The sequence below is a fragment of the Haemaphysalis longicornis genome, unplaced genomic scaffold, assembly GCF_048455015.1.
Source record: "Haemaphysalis longicornis isolate Haplotype H1 unplaced genomic scaffold, Haemaphysalis longicornis Haplotype H1 scaffold_1, whole genome shotgun sequence".
In the NCBI taxonomy this organism is placed as follows: Eukaryota; Metazoa; Arthropoda; class Arachnida; order Ixodida; family Ixodidae; genus Haemaphysalis; species Haemaphysalis longicornis.
In genome coordinates, this window is record NW_027526203.1 from 376,315,282 (window position 1) to 376,332,998 (window position 17,717).

General features: G+C 48.3%; 1 protein-coding gene across 1 annotated transcript in view; it reads right to left on the reverse strand.

The window, feature by feature from the left end:
- Positions 1 to 527: 527 nt before the first annotated feature.
- LOC144155120 (lysosomal aspartic protease-like) overlaps positions 528 to 17,717 on the reverse strand; it is a 33,316-nt gene continuing 16,126 nt past the window's right edge. Inside the window, exons 3-7 of the mRNA XM_077686374.1 lie at positions 16,451 to 16,574; positions 14,518 to 14,959; positions 5,641 to 5,785; positions 4,180 to 4,278; positions 528 to 791 (exon numbers count right to left, since the gene is read on the reverse strand). Of these exons, the coding sequence (XP_077542500.1) occupies positions 639 to 791; positions 4,180 to 4,278; positions 5,641 to 5,785; positions 14,518 to 14,959; positions 16,451 to 16,574 (963 nt within the window). The 3' untranslated portion in view covers positions 528 to 638. The remainder of the gene's footprint in view (positions 792 to 4,179; positions 4,279 to 5,640; positions 5,786 to 14,517; positions 14,960 to 16,450; positions 16,575 to 17,717) is intronic.

Consider the following 17,717-nt stretch of genomic DNA (forward strand, 5'->3'; position numbering starts at 1 on the left):
TGAGAAAGTGTTGACATTAGACGAAATCGTTACTACGAAATGCTTCAAAGACAGTAGAAGCTTCCAATGCGGAAGGAGCGGGTGAGTGAGTAAAACGTCTATTGGAGACGAGTAAAAATAATAGGGGAAAAAACAAAATAAATGTGGCTGGCCTTTGGGAGAAACAAAAAACGTTGCAGACACCAAGAGCTCAAAATAAGTTGTTAGCGTGTCTGCCCCCGGCAAACGGAATATACATCCAGTTACATTACGTCAAGTGCGCCGAAGAATATCGGGTTACGGGTTTTCAGTAGGTCTTGTCAGCTGCGTAAAAGGAACCCCTCAAGTGGTCTCTGAACGCTTTTTCACCTGGGGCACCCCCAACATCCAAACATTACAAATATACGGCCCCAAATTCCTTTATTTTTAGCGCACTGTGGCATCGTTAGAGAGAGCCAACATAATCATAGTGCCAGAGTTCTTTTTTGTTTCCCACAGTGCCTCCATAGTTTGAAGCGAACCAGCGCAAGGACAACAGATGCGTAGAGGAACAAACAGGGGTTCAGTGACGCCCCGGTGGCAAGAAGGTTTTATTGGCGGGGAGCGGGCAGGGGCAACAGAGGGCAGCACTGTTCACGCCGCCGCCATCAAGTGCGCCATCAGCGCGCCTCTGCGAAGCCCACGCGGTCGTTTCCACGGTCGAACACGGTGAAGTAGCGGCCCAGGAATACGTCACCCAGGATCCAATGAGGTGACACCGAGTCGTGGCCCATGAAACCGCTCAAGCACTTCTTCTCACCGTCCAGCTCCCACTGCCGAATTGAGACGTAGGGATCGAATTAGGCAGGCGGGGGGGGGGGGGGGGGGGGGGGGGGGGGGGGGGGGGGGGGGAGGTAGTCACGTTTTGTTTGGAGCTTCGTGAGTTGGAGCACCCGCAATGCGCAGCCTAAATAGCACAAGATACAAAATGTTTCCTGCACACTCGCCTTACTACAGCCATGTTTAGGACGTAAGCATTCTTCGTCTAGTACCCCAACGCGAACAATGTACTTACTGCCTTGTATCTAAATAAAAATTCATAATTACCTCATCATCATCAACAACAACAGCCTATTGGGTCGACTGCAGGACGAAGGCCTCCCCCATTGACCTCCACCTATTTCTGTCCTGTGCTGCCCGTGTCCATTCCTTGCCTCCGAATTTTCTTATTTCATCTCTCCATCGAGTTAATGTCCTTCCTCTTCTTCTAGTCCCGTCTCGCGGTGTCCAATCTGTTGTCCTTGTGGTCCACCTGTTGTCCGTTCGTCGTACTACATGGCCAGCCCAAGTCAATTTCTTTTTCTTAATCTGGACTATAATATCATCTATCCGAGTTTGCCCCTAATCTAGGTAGCTCGTTTTCTGTCCCTAAGCGTTACTCCTAACATTATTCTCTCCATGGCACGTTGAGCAGACCTAAGCTTGCTTTCTAATTGTTAGTAAGTCGCCAAGTTTCCGCTCCGTATGTCATCACCGGCAGGACGCATTGGTTGAATACCTTTCTCTTTAGGCATAGAGGCATCTAACTTTTCATTATTTGCTAGTGCTTACCAAATGCACCACATCCCAGTCCTATTCTGCGCCTGATTTCTTTCTCGTCGTTTGGGTCCGCACTGACTATCTGGCCAAGGTAGTTATATTCGTGTACTTCTTCCAGTGTTTCGTCTCTTAGTCTAAAAAAGGCGCGTTCAGCATGTTTATTTGTCATCACTTTAGTTTTATTCATGTTTATCTTTGGCGCCACAGCGAAGCTCTGTGATTTTAGTTTCTCAATCATGTTTTGGAGTTGCTCTCCAGATTCACTGAGCAAGGCTATATCATCTGCGAACCTTGAATGGCTCAAGTATTCGCCGTTTATCCGTAAGCCTAAGATTTCCCTGTCAAGCATCCTGAATACACTCTCCAGACATGCTGTGAACAATTTTGGTGAGATAGAGATGTATCTCCTTCTCGCACTCCCCTTCGGATCGGGAATTTATCACTTTGCTTGTGAAGTGTAATTCTGACGGTGCATTCCTCATATATGTCGTCTATGAGTCGTAGGCAGGCCTTCTTTATTCCTTGGCCCTTTAAGGCGTCCATCACTGCGGCGGTGCTTACTGAATCGAACAATTTTTCATAGTCTATAAATATCATGTAAAGTGGTTTATTATACCCTGCGCATTTTTCGATTACTTGGTTGATGACATGGATCTGATCCATTGTAGAATACCCTTTTCTGAACCCAGCCTGTTCCCTGGGTTGTTGGAAGTCTAGGCTGGCGGTTATGCGGCTAAGTATTATCTTGGTAAATAGCTTGTATACAACCGACAGTTGGCGTTTTTCCAGGCTTTTGGTACTTTTAAAGTCCTTAAACATACTGAGAATAGTTCAGCAAGCTTTTTCTAGAATTATATCTCCACCCACTAATTATATCTCCACCCACTTTTAGAAGGTCTATGGTTATGCCATCGTCGCCTGCAGCTTTCCCTTTTTATGCCCTTAAGTTCCTTTTATACTCCCTCCTTTTATACTTCCTCTTTCGTTACTGGTAGAACATCGCAAGCAACGCTTTTAGGCCCGGTACTTTGTCTCGCTCCAGCGTCGCTGGCGTATAGCCTGGTGTACAACCGTTCTGCGATTTTTATTATCACTTCTATATTGTGCGTAACGTTGCCCTGTTCATCTCTAAGTGCGTACATTCTGTCTCTGCCAATAGCCAGCTTCGTCTTTGTTGCCTTCAAGCTTTCTCCTCTTTCTAAAGTTTCCTCGATAGCCGCCATGTTGTACGCACGAATTTCATTCGTTTTACTTTTGTTTATTAATTTTGACAGCTCCGCTAGTTCAGTTTGATCCACAGTACTCGACAATATCATCTTCTGGCGCTGCGAAATATGTTCCTTTGTTTGCCTAGTTAGTTTTCCAGTTTGCTTCCTACATGCTGCTTCTCCAGTAGCCGCTGCTGACTCAGTAATTGCTGTTGTTAGGTTATAATTTAGAGTGTCCACACTGTCCTCGTTCTGACCGTCTAGAAGTGCGAACCTGTTCTGAAGGGTTATTTTAAGCTCATGCGTCCTGTCTCTTACTGACCTGACGTTGGGCTTCTTACTTTTTACGAGCTTCCTTCTTTCTTTTTTTGAGATTTAGCCTTACTTTGCACCTAACCATCCTATGATCACTGCACCGAATCTTGCTTAGTACTTCAACGTCTTGCACAATACCTGGGTTGTCACTCAGAATGAAGTCAATTTCGTTTTTTGTAATCCCGTACGGACTTTTCCAAGTCCATTTCCTACTCTTGCGTTTCCGGAAGAATGTGTTCACTAGTTTGAGGTTATTTCTCTCTGAAAATACAACCAGTGTGTCACCTCGACAGTTGCGAGTGCCTATTCCGAAATTTCCCACTGATTTTTATCCTACTCTCTTTGCACCCACCTTTGCGTTAAACTCTCCCATTACAATAGTGAACTGCGCGGTTCTCTTAATCATTGCTGACTCGACCTCGTCGTAGAAACTATCTACGGCAATTGCATCTGCATGAAAAAAATTAATCGTTACAAAAGTGTAAATATACACATCATTGGCACATATACACAAAAAGCACAAAAAAGCCTGCCTATGCTGACGCGTTTCTCCGGAATGCCATCACCAGACACATGAGGTTGGTGAAACGGTGAAACGGTGTAAAAATGCTAACGTATGAATAGACAATTCTTAGACTATGCGAATCTTGCTTAAAGAAATATTTTTAAGCACGCGCTTCACTCCAGTCATAGCCGATTACGAATACAGGTAATTATATATCATGATGTGCTACATGGCAGAGGTAAAAAAAAAACTTGTTTACATAAAGGTCCTTAATGGCCCCAAAAATACATCGCCAATTTCCCTTAAACGCCGGCAACGTCAGCCCGTCCACCGCGCTATTGTAATGCGCTGAATTAAACGCGAAGACACAGAACCACGTCGCTCACTGGTTGTACTGGAGGTGATTCCTTGTGTTCTGCCATATTTCCATGAAATTCCTGCGTTGATTTTGATTTTGTGGTAGCCGAACTCAAGGACCCGAATCACTTTTTTTTTTATTTAGACATGCTTTTGTCAGGTTTCTAGGTGTTATGCATGCACATGAGGTTATAACTATAGCGACCCCGTGAGATGCTCGCGGCAAATTTAAATTACCTGAACAATGTAGTCCTTTGGCCTCAGCACGTAGCGCTTGCCACCAATTATAAAGGCAATCTTCGGCAAACGAGGAACGCTGTCGCAGTCGACTACAAGCTTGAACGAAAGGAAAGAATGTCGCCAGTCACTTTCAGTATCGATAAATACGTGCGAGGCACTTCGTGCATTTCTCGGTGTCACTAGGGAAAAAAAGGATAGAAAGTGTCAGGATTTCTGAGACCATTTCCGATTGCGGCATCGAGTTTCCCAAATATGGCTAAAGATTTCAACGCATCCCACCAGGGATTCACAACAGGCTATACTGTTCCGAAGATATGCGCATCATGCATATCCTTTAGCCATGTGGCGTCAAAACAAATCCCGCTGCAGGCGGCAATACCAATAAATAATGGCTGACGATTGCTATACTCCCTAATTCGAAATTTGGGCGCAGCACGAACTGCAGTCTTCTCGGTCGCGGAGAATCACTTCTGCGTCTCAGGAAAAGTGATCGCGTGATGAGCGAACGCACGGCGGCGCGCTACTGTGCCATTACCTTGCAGCGCGTCGCCGCCGCTGAGCATGTGGTTGAAAACCGTGTTTGAATCACCCGCGCAAATGTCAGCGATGGTAAGTGTCTGCGCCTCGGGAAGGGACCACGAACTGCATCTCAGGAAGTGAATGCGCCATCGTCGAGCGCCCGACGCCACGCGCCGCTATGGCGTCATCTCGCAGCGCATGACCACCACTCAGCATTTCTCACTGTCTCGCGTCACACTTTTGCCATGCGTCGCCGCCGATTAGAGTCCCGCGTCGGCTCGGCATACAACCCTCCTTCTCACACTTTCGCCACACTTTCCCATTCTGATTTCTTTCTGACTGCGGTTCTCCCTTCGTTCGCTCAGTAAAGAGGCCAACGCCGCCGTCAAACTACAGCAGCGAACGCCATAGTGCTGGGCACAAACAGTACCGGACGATCTGGTGCACATGTCCGCTAAAGGTGCCCCATGAGCCACGCGGCGCCATACACGCACTCGTACGCCAGTCTAAGCGATACGCTCCGCCGCCTCACCATTGCTGGCCGCGCAGACCGCGCACATGCACATACACTGACACTGACAGCATCACGCGTCCTCGTTCTTCTCCACTGTGCTATCGTTCGTTCACCCCCGCTGGGCGCTCGACTCACAGAGGCTTCACGCACACTGGTTACACGGATTTTAACAATTTGGAAGCCGCCTATGCTTGCGCTTAAAAACATCAATGCGATTCAAAGCGCGTGCTTCAAACCCAAATTATGTTGACACCAGAAATGTCTATCTGAACAGTGGCCTTAGAAAATTAATTTATGAAAAATAAACTTTCCTCGCGAATAAAGAATCGATACTGTTCCGAATTACCTAATCAAATGCTAAACACAGCTGCGCAAACGAGTCGACTTTTTTTTTTAATTGCACTGTTCATTAAGTTAGGACATACCAGGTCGTAGAACGATTGAGTAGCGCCAATTATCTCATTCAGCCTGTTGATTTCGCTCACTGGCCCAGTGATTGCACTGGTTCCTGTGTCCGCAATGGCCTGGCAGCCGCCGCTACAGAAACTGCTGTTTCGCCCGACTTGCACTCTGTGCAGAAGAAAAAGAACATATAACATTTGAAAATCAAGCTCTATCTATTGTGTTACTAAGTAGAGGATTAACAAAGCTCAGTTTTTTTCTTGTAGGTGCGGAGCCCATACACTTTCCCCTCAGCTACAACGAAGCAGGGGAGTTCACGTGGCCCGGATTCTAAAGCAGAGTCGTGCAACTGGCATACATTGAAGAGTTGGATATGGACGAGGCCAGTAATTACCCTGCGTACCGTACCAAAAAGAGTCGCGATCATTATTTTTATATCATCATCTACGCGTTTGCTTATGCGGCATCGTTGTCTGCTCTCTCCACGACGATTCGCCGTTTTGCAAGGCTACCGAAGAAAAACTCCAATGAACGAAACTATGGGAAGGTCATGTGGAGTACGCTCACAGCCTCTCGAAGTTTATTGTTCACTTTGGCAAGATTCCTTATTCGTGTTTTTGACGTTGTCTTTAGTTCCTCTTCCTACTTCAGGTTCTCCCCTCTTCATTTTTTCGAACCCGCCGAGGTGTCTCAGTGGCTAAGGCGTTGCGCTGCTGAGCACGAGGTCGCGGGTTCGATTCCCGGCCGCGGCGGCCGCTTTTCTGATGGAGGCGAAAAGCAAAAACGCCCGTGTATACGAGATTTCTGTGCACGTTAAAGATCGCCAGGCGGTCAAAATTAATCCGGAGCACTCCACTACGGCGCGCCTCATCGCCTGCGTTGCGTTGGAGCGTTAAACCCTACAATCAATCAATCGTTCTTTCAGTGGGCCCCGGAGCCCCAGGATTGGAAATCTGCGAACCCCGCTGAATATATAACATGGATATAGGTGATATTTGCCACTCATTAGGAAGCATCCATATGTTGTGCGCACATGGGAGCACTGATCCACTTACGCCATCTATCATCGTAAACGAGAAGAGCGCTCTCGAGACACCTTTTCTGCTATGATCACGCCTTTTCAGTGAGTTGATTCAGAAAGAGCCCATGCGAGCCAGGCTTGGAATGATTTACGGAATGGCAAAAATATCTTGTCGGCGCATCACCAGGAAGTGCAAGTCTAGGTGGCTTTAGCTTCCTGTTGCTATAATTATAAGCGATGGTGCATTTGAAGTCAGAAAACAAACAAAAAATATTTCGTTACAAGCTAATGTAAAAACGCATCTGTTGCTCCAGCCAAGTTGTATATACCAGCATTGCAGCATAGTTGGCGATTCATTTATAAAACGCAAGAATGTCTTGCTTTTTGTTGCAACGTAGAGATGCCACGAGCATGTACCTCACGACGCATAGCACAGTCCGCCAAGGGACTAACAACTCATGAGCTAACCGAGAAGCCGTAATGGTCGGCTGTTTGATCGTTGTTCGCTGCTACTGCTGTTGTCTGTGGGTGCGTTCCAATTACCAAAGTAGATAGCTACGCCAGACCGCAGCGATCTTGAGCCGCGTTCTCATTTTCGCGTTGACGGCAAAGTAAGCAGCCCAAGACGACACCATTCCGAGTCCTCAAACGATGCAGGTCACCACGCTGTCTAAACTTAAAAAGACGATGCCTGCGCCATATGTAAGTGTGCATGTTAATTAAAAAAACTCTTTTTTTTACTTCCCAGATTCTTTCATTGTATTATTTGTGCAACTGCTTTTGCTTACCTTTGTAATTACCGGATAATTATTATTTTCATATCACTATTACGAAAGATGTGGCTCGCACTACTTTACATGTGTGCTACGGTGTTTTCATCTGCGGAGGCGGAAGCTGCGCCGTTCAATTTACGTTTCTTTGACGCCTATTTACACGGCGAATTGGTCCGCTTCCTAAGAAGTCCACGGTGCTGTCTTCGAATTGGAACCTTCTCTAAAAGAGGTTCCACAACAGCATACTCCTCTGGAACCCCTTACTGTAAGAACTTCGTGAGAATTTCGTGACGTACCGCAGTTATTAGGATTCCAATAAACAGAAATTGAAACTTGAAAGCCCTCTGTTGTTTCTGCCGTTATCCAGATCAGCAACTCCGAAATGTGCATGTTCAATAAAAAACAATTTAATCGCGTTGTTCGAACAACATACTGCATACCATGTGTTGCGTGGTTACTATTCGGGTTATTCTGGCTGGATATAGAACGCAGCTGCATAGGGAATATATAGAAGCCAGCCGCAATAAAAGACTACAAAGTCACGTCTCATTTGCGCGCCAGGCAGAAAGAGTACGCATATCTGTGCAGCCCACGCAGTTGGAAGCGTCCCTTCTTTAGTTATTTTTAATGCTAAAGCACTAGTTGGCTATGTGGATCGAAAATCTGGAGTTTATTGCACGCAAAGCATCTCGCCGATGGCCCACAATATAGCTGGCAGCTCAAAGGATACACAAACAAGGCGCTGAATGCTCCGGGTGAAGGCACATTACTAAACGAAGCTCCTATAAACCAATACCTGATTGGAGAAGAAAACCGAGTTAGCTTTTCGGAGGGTGGGACTCGAACTACGGTGCTCCAGTGTGCGAGACCAGTATCAAACCACTGGGCCACCACGCCTCGATTATTCTAGCTGCATAGTGAATGCGTTCTGGCCGTCGACGCAGCGGCTCGTGTAAAAAACATGCACCCAGTACCACACAAGACATTTGAGCGTGGTAGGTACACAAGTACAAGTTAGGGGAGTAGAAAAGCACTATCTTCCCTCTTGTAGAGTGCACGTAGCAGTAACCACGCCGACTGGCCATGCCTTCGACTCATGGTAACCGAACGAGGAAGAGAACATCGCAAAGATCAAAGGATGACGATGATGCTAATGAGAGGACACATGCGTACCACTGGACACGTGTGCCACTGCAGGCACCGCGTCATACCATGCAGAAAATGAACGCGCTGCCTTCCACGCGACGCTTGCTCTACGAATGTCATTATTGCGGTGTATGCATGCGGCTACGAACTCTGAACTGTCAACGCCAAATGCATGCTGACATATCCGTACTCCAATTCAACACCACTGCTTCTGCATTCACTATATCATAAGAAATGCTTAGGGGTCACAGCAGTTTATTTTTTGTTGTTACAACGACAACGCGCATCATCACGTGAAAGCCCATATTAACGCATAGTCAAGCATATATTACATAATCTAATAAAAACGTACTTGTGAGAGACTGCACTCGTCGGTGTGCTCTCATGTGTTCGTTACTTCTCGCTGTGAATTTTTTAGTTAAAAAATTAGTGCCCTTCCACTCTTTGAACGAGAATGTTCTGCAAAGCTAGCCGCAGTCCATGGAGTGCACGAACCAAAACACGTTTGTTTGTTTCTAGTTTACGATTGAGTGTACACGTCCGAGTCAGTTAGCTGAATTAAGCTTGGAATGACCCGAGCTTTATTCTAGATGACAAACACGCAGCTGCCTGTTTCGATCCCGCGTCGTAGGCATCTTACTCCTTGTGTAACACACCAACACCATCCGCTCAACCACTGAGGACTCCGGACAGGGGGCATTGGGCCATTTGACGTCGACGTCTAAACCTCTCGCCAGCACAAAAGACATGTCATCAGTAAGGGAATGAAACCTATCTGCGCTTGCACCCCCTCCTACCTCCACTCCCAACCCGTGCACGCAGACTGCGGCAACCGGCTATGTGAGCGTGCTTGGAATTGAAAAACACCGTCGAAAATGTAGCTCTGAAAGCCCTTTAAGCTGAACAGGTAATCTAGTCTAACGGCTGCGTTCCAAGCGGGCAAGTTGCTGTTCATCCGGGATGGATTCGTCGCTACTCGTTGAGCTGGAACTTGAGGAGGAAACGGTGGAAGCAACGGCTTTCCGTTGTTTTCGCGCCCATTCGCGCTTCTGTTCGGGCCGACCCTTCTTCGATTCCCGCTCTTCTTCCTCCAAGCGAACGACATGCACCCGTTCCATTAAAACCTGGATGTTAAATTAACCTGGTTAAAGCAGTTAAAACGTGGAAGGCCTCGAGCTTTATTACAGCAGACAAACATGTGGCTGTTCGTTTCCCTCCCCTGTCGTAGGCATCTTACCCAGACCCAAACCTATCGGTTACGGATAGAGACAGGGCGGTTGAGCCATGACATTTCAACGTTTAAATCCCCCACCAGCACAACGGGCATGTCACAGGTAGCGGCATGAAGCCAAGCTGTGCGTGCACCCCCCCCCCCCTTCTTCCATCCCCAACCCGTGCACGCATAAACCGGTAACCAGTGATTGGCGCATACTTAGACTTGTGTTATACACCGGCGAAAATGTCGCTCGGAAAGCCTTTAAAGCTGAAGAAGTATGGGCGCACGCCGGCGTTCTCCCCGGGCAAGTTGCTTAGCAATAGGGAGGGATTCGAAGTCGGCTATGTGGAATTTGAAGCGGCAACGGCGACGGCTACATGCTCGGCGGAAGCTGCGGCTTTCGGTCGCTGTTGCGCACATTCGTGATTCTGTTGATTCTCCGTAATGAGCTGATAACGCCGCTATCCGAAGATTGCGCGACTTGCAAAAGAGTCATCGGTGGTGGCGAGAGGAATGACGGTAGCGAATAAGAGGGGCAGCGGTGGCGAGGAAGAGCCATGCAGCGGCGCCGAGTAAAGCGGCTTCACCGGAAGGAAAACTGGGGGGTTTAGACATATATACTGCTTCGCAGTAAAAACTCATCGCAACTCGCCGAGCTACACGTTGTTGATTTTAACACAAAATTTTAAGGTTGTGTCCACGATTCGTTAATAAATTTGGCTTGCTTTATTTTGTATCCGGCCTGCTTCCACACAGACAATTGTCAGAGCAGGCTGATCTCATTTTCAACCTCCCAGAAATTTTTGAGCCAGATTTAGTCTTTGGGGATCGTTTTACTTTGCGGTTTTAATGTAAGGCGCTTAATCAAGCTCACGACGCGTGGATGAGCTTAGCTCTTCCCTGGAAAGCGATACTCGGCTCGGTTCGCGCGCAAATTATAAGAATCGTGTGCGGCTGTATTTAATTACAACACAATGATAGTGACTCGGTGCAATGCATTTTGGCGGGACTACTTCGTCTGTGGCGTATAAAAGGTTCAAAGGTCATTGTTACAACCCTTATGTGCTTGGCGCATTGTGTTGGAGTGTTGACCGAGTAACGGTAAATAGTCATTCGAAGTACTTTCTTTGTCTCTTGGGCTTAGAGCAGTGCATGCTTGTTTTGACATTTCCTTCTAATCTTACATCCTGTGCGGGAATAGCAGGCCTTACAGATAATATTGAAGAATTAAGTTTAACGCTAGTCATAAGGCGCATAAAAAGTTAGGAGACGGCGCCACCGGAGAAACGTGAAGCCTATGCATAAAAAAGGAAACATCCCCCTCGCGAGGGGCACGATCAAATGCAGAGCATTTCTGCGGGGGGGGGGGGGGGGCGCGCCTGCAAGTCGTATGGATTACGTATTGGTTGTTGTTGTTGTAATTGTTGTCTTCCAGCGTAGACATTGTCGATGAAGTCTATGGTGAAACGTGCCGTGAACCCCCTGCCGCGGCTATGACGCAACGTGGAGCGGCTATGACGCAACGTGGCGCGGCTATGACGCAACACAATCCAACACAATCCATTTAATCCAATCCAATCCAAATCCAAGCCAATCCAAGCCAATCCAATCGAATCCAATCCAATGCCCCTCGCGAGAGAGTGTTATAGCGCCGAAATCGCCACCACGCGAACGCGTGATGCTGACGTCACGATCACGCCACAGATGTTAGCGACCGCAGCGCGCGCGAACGACATATGTGGTTTAAGCGCGAACCGACCGCGGCGAGAGAGCGCGATGCGAGCGCCCCACCTGTTCTTGCGCGCGAACCTAACGCGGCGAGAGAGGGTGTTGCGCACGTCCCCACCTGTTGTGCGCCCGAACCGAACGCGGCGAGAGAGGGCGGTGCGAGCGGAGAGAAGGCGAGGAGGACGCGGGGGAGAGGGCGCACCTCTGGCCGACGGTTGAATTAGTCAAGGATATAAGGCACGTTCGTAACCTTCCGTTCTGTGTCGGCTTTGTGGCTCAGTTGGTAGAGTACCGTGCACCTTGCGTTCCGCCCGCAGAGTCGTAGGATCGAAACCTGGCGCCGGCAAGTATTTATATAGTGTAGGGGGAGCGATGCGGACGCGGACTACGGACGCCAACGCGGGTGACATCGTGAGTTACTGAAATGCTCTGCATTTAAAATTTCTGATGTGGCCTCGGCTGCTTGATGGGATCGACGGTATGCAAGCGACAATACGACGCGCATTATCAGTAGCGCCAGCAAATGCATAATGATTGTTCTTATACAGGAAAGTAGGGCTCCCTTCTGACGCAGCGCTGGAGTTGCCGAAACCCAGTGTGCAACGACCCATTCGTCATGGCAGCCGAAATGCATAGACTATGTAGCCCAAACACCACTCAGTCCAAAGTATCCTTGCTCAACCGGTGGTTGCCTTCAGCAAAGCAAGGTTCACTCGTCTGTATGCCCGCAGTTGCGACTTCGTGACTGTGATGCCACGCACGAGGCCTCAAATGTCATCCGCGGCCTTTGAATCTGTATATTTTTACGGAGGTGAAATACTGGTGTGCTTTTGTGCAAGATATCTCGCGGACATTAAATGACGCCGGGAGGTCAAAATTAATCCGTCACTCCGTGCCTAACATTCCCGTGCGTCTTGTGGGCATTATAACCCTAGCACGGAAGCTTTCTGATTACTGGCGTATCTTACAGGTTGATATCAGCATCTATGGCTCCTAAATCAACACTTTTACTACAAGCAAGGAGCGTCCTCGAATAGCGCATCTGTTACTTCGACGGAGTATAAATCAGAACGTCGTGATAACGTGCATAAAGCGTCTAATTACGCTACTTGCCGGCTTTTATCCGTGAAAGTGCGGCCACAACGTCACGCTTCTTCCCCTCGTCTTGTTCTCCTCCCTTCCTATTTCTTTTAACCTTCCCATATGAAGGAATTGTTCATGGCTCAGGAGATATGGCTAAATGCCGCAAACAACGTTGTTTTTCGATGGCATGCCTTTAGACCAGCGGCTTTAAAAAGTAAGCGGCTTGATAAAAGTAATGTCTGTAGAAGTTCCGAAGTATGGCGCCCAAAATTCTGCTTTTCCTTCTCTTTTTGACTAACGAAAAATTACGCCCATCTTCCCGCGAGGGAACCCTGATGTGATGCGACGCGTCGGGGGGTTCAATTGGCGTTTCCATTGGGTTGATTCTCTAAATCGCGTGAAACGTGTTGTGAACGCGTATGATGCATTCCATCACATGCGGGTGTTCTCATACGCGGGAAGATGGGCGTAATTTCACTTTTCATGCACATGCATACGCGACATGAGAGAGTTGCCATCAGCGTTTGGATTGAGGCTGGTACTCTATTGTGTGAAACCACTCACTGACGGGACTGTTGCTTCCATCGCACTACATCGGAAGAAGCAACGGAGTCGTCGTTGTCAAGCGAAGCACAAGCAAAGTCAAGCGCAGTCAAGCGAACGCACTTGACTGAACCGGCGCAGTGCGCTCACCGCTTTATATTCAGCACTTGAAGGAGAGGAGACGAACGGAGGAGAGTTGCGCATGCGCAGAGAAAGCAAATGCGAGAGAGAAGCGTCAGCGAAGCACGCGCAGGTGTTATGATAATGAGACAGAGAGAGCGCGTTGCACACAGCTGTTGGCGAGAAGAACGGAGGAGAGTTTGCGCATGCGCAGTGAGCGTGCGGACAACGGCGCGACAACGACAATGGAGGGACATACCCCCGAGCAAGAGATGCGTCACATCTAATAAAAGACATGGCCAACATAAGATTTCGCTCTGATAAAAGCGAGAGAGAGAGAACAAACTTTATTTTCCGCAGGGCCTAAGTCCACGTCCTAATTTGAAAGTTCAATTCACCGGATCCACGTAGTACTCCAGGTTTCATGTGTTAGCGTGAATTTCAGGTACATCGTTCAAACATATTTCCTTCCAACTGCTATGATAACTGCAGGTGATCACAAAACCTGCTTTGCAGTGCTGCTTTGGTGTTATGAAAAGAAAATTGGAAAGATCTTGGCGCAGCCAGCATCACCGAGTAAGCAGCATAAAATACAGTTGAGCAGGCGCGTAGTTGCCTGATTTTCTGTGGCACTATACATTTTCCAGTCAGCTTAACTCAGTGATACGCTTATGACACGAAAGTGTCAACGCCCGGCTAGGCCAGCTATTATTGGGGATCAATTATCAAGGTCATATCTTTTGAACCCCGAACCGAAGTAACAGCACGACACAACAGCACTGCTCTGTGTCAGTTGCAACTAAACCTCTTGTGACTGAGAAACGGAGTAAAAGGTCAGCACTTCCACCTTACATGCATAATTATTTATACTTCAGCCATGAAAAACAAAGGGAACATACTGGAAGCTAAACCAAAATGATGTTATCGGGTCACGTGCTAGTGCAGCCGTAGAGCTTGGTGCGGGATATTGCTCGGCAGGCCTGACACTAACAGAAAGAGCACAATCCGTGCCCCCTCCCCCCGTAGTATCAGAGCAAACTTAATTCCTCTAATTTGTGCGCAGCTGTGCATAGCGCAGGCGCAGCCAGACACGAAAAGGGGCCACCCGGCCACCGCCCGAGAAGGAAGGGGTGAGTGCGAACTCCTGCGGGCGCTCTATTACGCTTCTGAAGCATCGCCTTTTTAGCATTAAAAGCGGGACCTTAGCATTCGCGGCTGTCGCTGCAAAAACACTGGGGATGAGGACGAGCCACACCAAGGGGGAACCAACCCGGTCATGTTGAACTGCCAGTATCCCTTCCTACTGACAGGCACGTAGTTGATGTCGCCCGTGTAGTGGTCGTCGTCGATGGCGCCGAAGAGGATCTCGCCGCCTTCGGTGCTGCTGGCGTTTCGACGCAGGTACACGGAGAACACGGGCTGCGACACGACGCCCTGTTCGACCATGCTGTCGAAGAGGGGCTTGCCGGGTAGCACGGCGATTCGCGGGTATCCCAGGCCCAGCACACCATCGAACTTGGACGCGAGGAACACGTCGCCGGCCATGAACCACGCCTCGCCGAAGTACTGGCTCTCCACGCGGTTTTCGCCTAGCGACACCACATCGCGGCTCACTCTGCCGAGGATGTTGCCACTGCCGTAGCTGATCAGGAACGGCTGGTCGTGCTTCGAGTACGTCCGCGAGCCGGTGCAGTTATATCGGTCGTGCGCTCCTGCGTTGTTTAAAGACGTGTCCACGAAGAGCACAGCGGCTTAAGGGGATGCTGTTCAAGCACGCAGCACTAAACCCGCACACAAATTAGATTACGAGCGAAACGCTATAAGGCACCCTACGAAGGCATTACATGATTGACCAGCGGAGCCGGTAATTTGATTGTTTACGAACCTTCAATGACGTTGATTATCCAGAACCCGTTCCCCATAGTGGCAAGTGGTTTCTGCCGTCGATCACAGATAGACGAAGCCTCCGGCCTTACGCTGAGTAGTCAAATAAATAATCACACAGGGTAAACCCCTCAATGCAGCCACAAATAAAACTTAGAGGTATGCATTTCAGTGTCCCTCAAAAAAGTTTCTGCCAATTTTCTTATATAATCCCATTTAAAACGAGTACGTCACCCATACAAAACATGCCATCACGATGCAACGAATGTGAAATATTTGCTCTTTGCGTCTTCCTCCGTGTCTCGTAGGTAATCCGGAGCTGGTCTTCAGCAGTCAGACAAAGCTATATTTTTGAAACGAAAACGCTGCCGCGTGCTTCATACATCACGCGCATGCGCGATAGCTAGGCAGCTGTGGTTTAAATGGCACCATTTAGCGGAATTTGCTGATCAGCGCGCTGGCCGCAGATCCTCCTTGGAGACCAAGAAACAGCTCTCCCAAAAATGATTGATTGTAGGGTTTAACCTGCCGACGCAACGCAGGCCATGAGGCGCGCCGTAGGGAGGGCTCCGGATTAATTTTGACCACCTGGGGATCTTTAACGTGCGCCGAAATCTCGTACACACGGCCGTTTTGCTTTTCGCATCTCTCCCAACAAATACAACGCTAATTGTTAACAAAGCTCGAAAGACAAGCAACGAGGCTAAGAAATACACCCGACGAGAGCACTGCGTATATCTTGGCCTCGTTGGTCAAGTACGATGCTGAATGCATGGGACCTCCAAACTTTCTATAACACGTCAGGACAGCCATTTTTTTAATGCGCAATAACGTTTCTACACACAGAGCCTCTCGCTTTAACCGTCTTTTATTATATACGCAATACATAATGACTATCTTTGCACACGCATACTCCAAAGCCAGGCACTTCTCTGAGGCCGAACTCCTCATTCACCGAAAAGGTTTCTGTGGTCTTTTCGAGTTCTGCTCAAAGGCCGGCTCAAGAGGATCAGACGACTGAGTACTTATTTAAAATATCATCATAATCATCATCAGCAGCAGCAGCAGCAGCAGGAGCCGACTCAGGTATTGCGAGGCCGTAGCGTAAGACTTTTGAGCAAACTACCCTTTCGTGGACAATAATAAGGTGGCGCAAGCTATATAAGGACTAGAACAAGGCTACAAGCCGTCTTTTGTTATTTTGGCGCAGTTTATATAGTGAGGTAATTCCTTTTTCCAGTTCCTTTTTTCGCCTCAAAAACAAGCTATAGTTGGATAAGATTGAAAAATAGAAAGCGAAAAAAACGAAAGCCGCTCACTGCAAGCCTCGCTGTCCAGAGGGCATCTGTCGGAGGGCACCCAGAGGTCAGAAGAACCGGTGTCGAAGACGACGCGAAAGGACTGCGGCGGCGTTCCTATGGTGATGTTTCCGTAGTATTGCGCCTGCCAAGAATTAGGAGAGAAAATGAGCGTCTTGTTTGCTTGTCTGGTGGCCAGGCCATCAAAACCGCTAGGTTCCTGAGTGAATAAAGCATCCACTGGCCGACCATCATCCTGCGATTTCATGCTGTATCAGAAAAGGGTGAAATATAAAAAATTGCCGTGGTTTAGCTTCGGTTAACCCTAGTTGATAGCGAAAGGTTCAGTTGAGGCCCTGCCTAGGCCCATTGTTGAGGTGTGGTTTTGCAATGATATACAGGCATGTTTGCAATGAATACACTGTTTATTCATCGTCTTTTTTCGCCTCATGGCGTTGTTTGGGCCTCCCCGCTGTACAAGCGACCAAAGCTGGATGTTCGTATTCCTCCATCACACACGGCTCTGCGCCGGGCGCTTGCGGAAAGGGGTGTAGTTTGACCTCTAGCTGTCAAGGCCAAAATTGGTCACCCCGTGAAGACTGCCCGAGGTAGCGTAGTGTAGCTTTCGCTACAACAAAACATCCGTTCACAGCGGCACCGCTGAAGTACATTAAAGAGCACCGGGCTGAGCCCAGTATATCCCTAAACACACTACAAATGCACACCTCAAGTACTGTGTTTCCTAGAGACGTAAATCCCCAAAGCCCAAGTTGAATAAATAGATCGCCTCTTGTACCTCTCGCTCCGAACTGATACATGCGCGACTGTCGGTCCGCTCACTGGCGATAGTGGTTTGAATGGGTAGTATTAACTTTCGCAAACGTCCAGCCATTGGCTTACGCAGAAGGTGGCTATTTCCTACTTTCCGAAATTCCCCAAGGGTATAATTCGCCTTAATTAGCCTGCCAGTCAAATATATGCTTCTAATAAAGCAAATTTGACGAAAAAGAATGCCCGACATACGATCTTAATAAAAACTTAAAGCAGTTCCATTCAATGTGAAAGCCGTCGAAAGTGCAGAGCATTGATTCGCCATAATGGGCTGCAGCGCCATTATCCGCTCACTGCTACCACCCAATGCAAATCAAATTTCCCGCCTTCGCACTGCTCGCGCGTCCCCTGCCTGAAACTGCGCCAGCGGTAGTTCTGTTCTTTTTGTGCTTGCTCTTCCTCCCGCGCGTGATGGCGCTGCACTGCCACTTTTTTTCGCTTACTATCGTAAAAACCA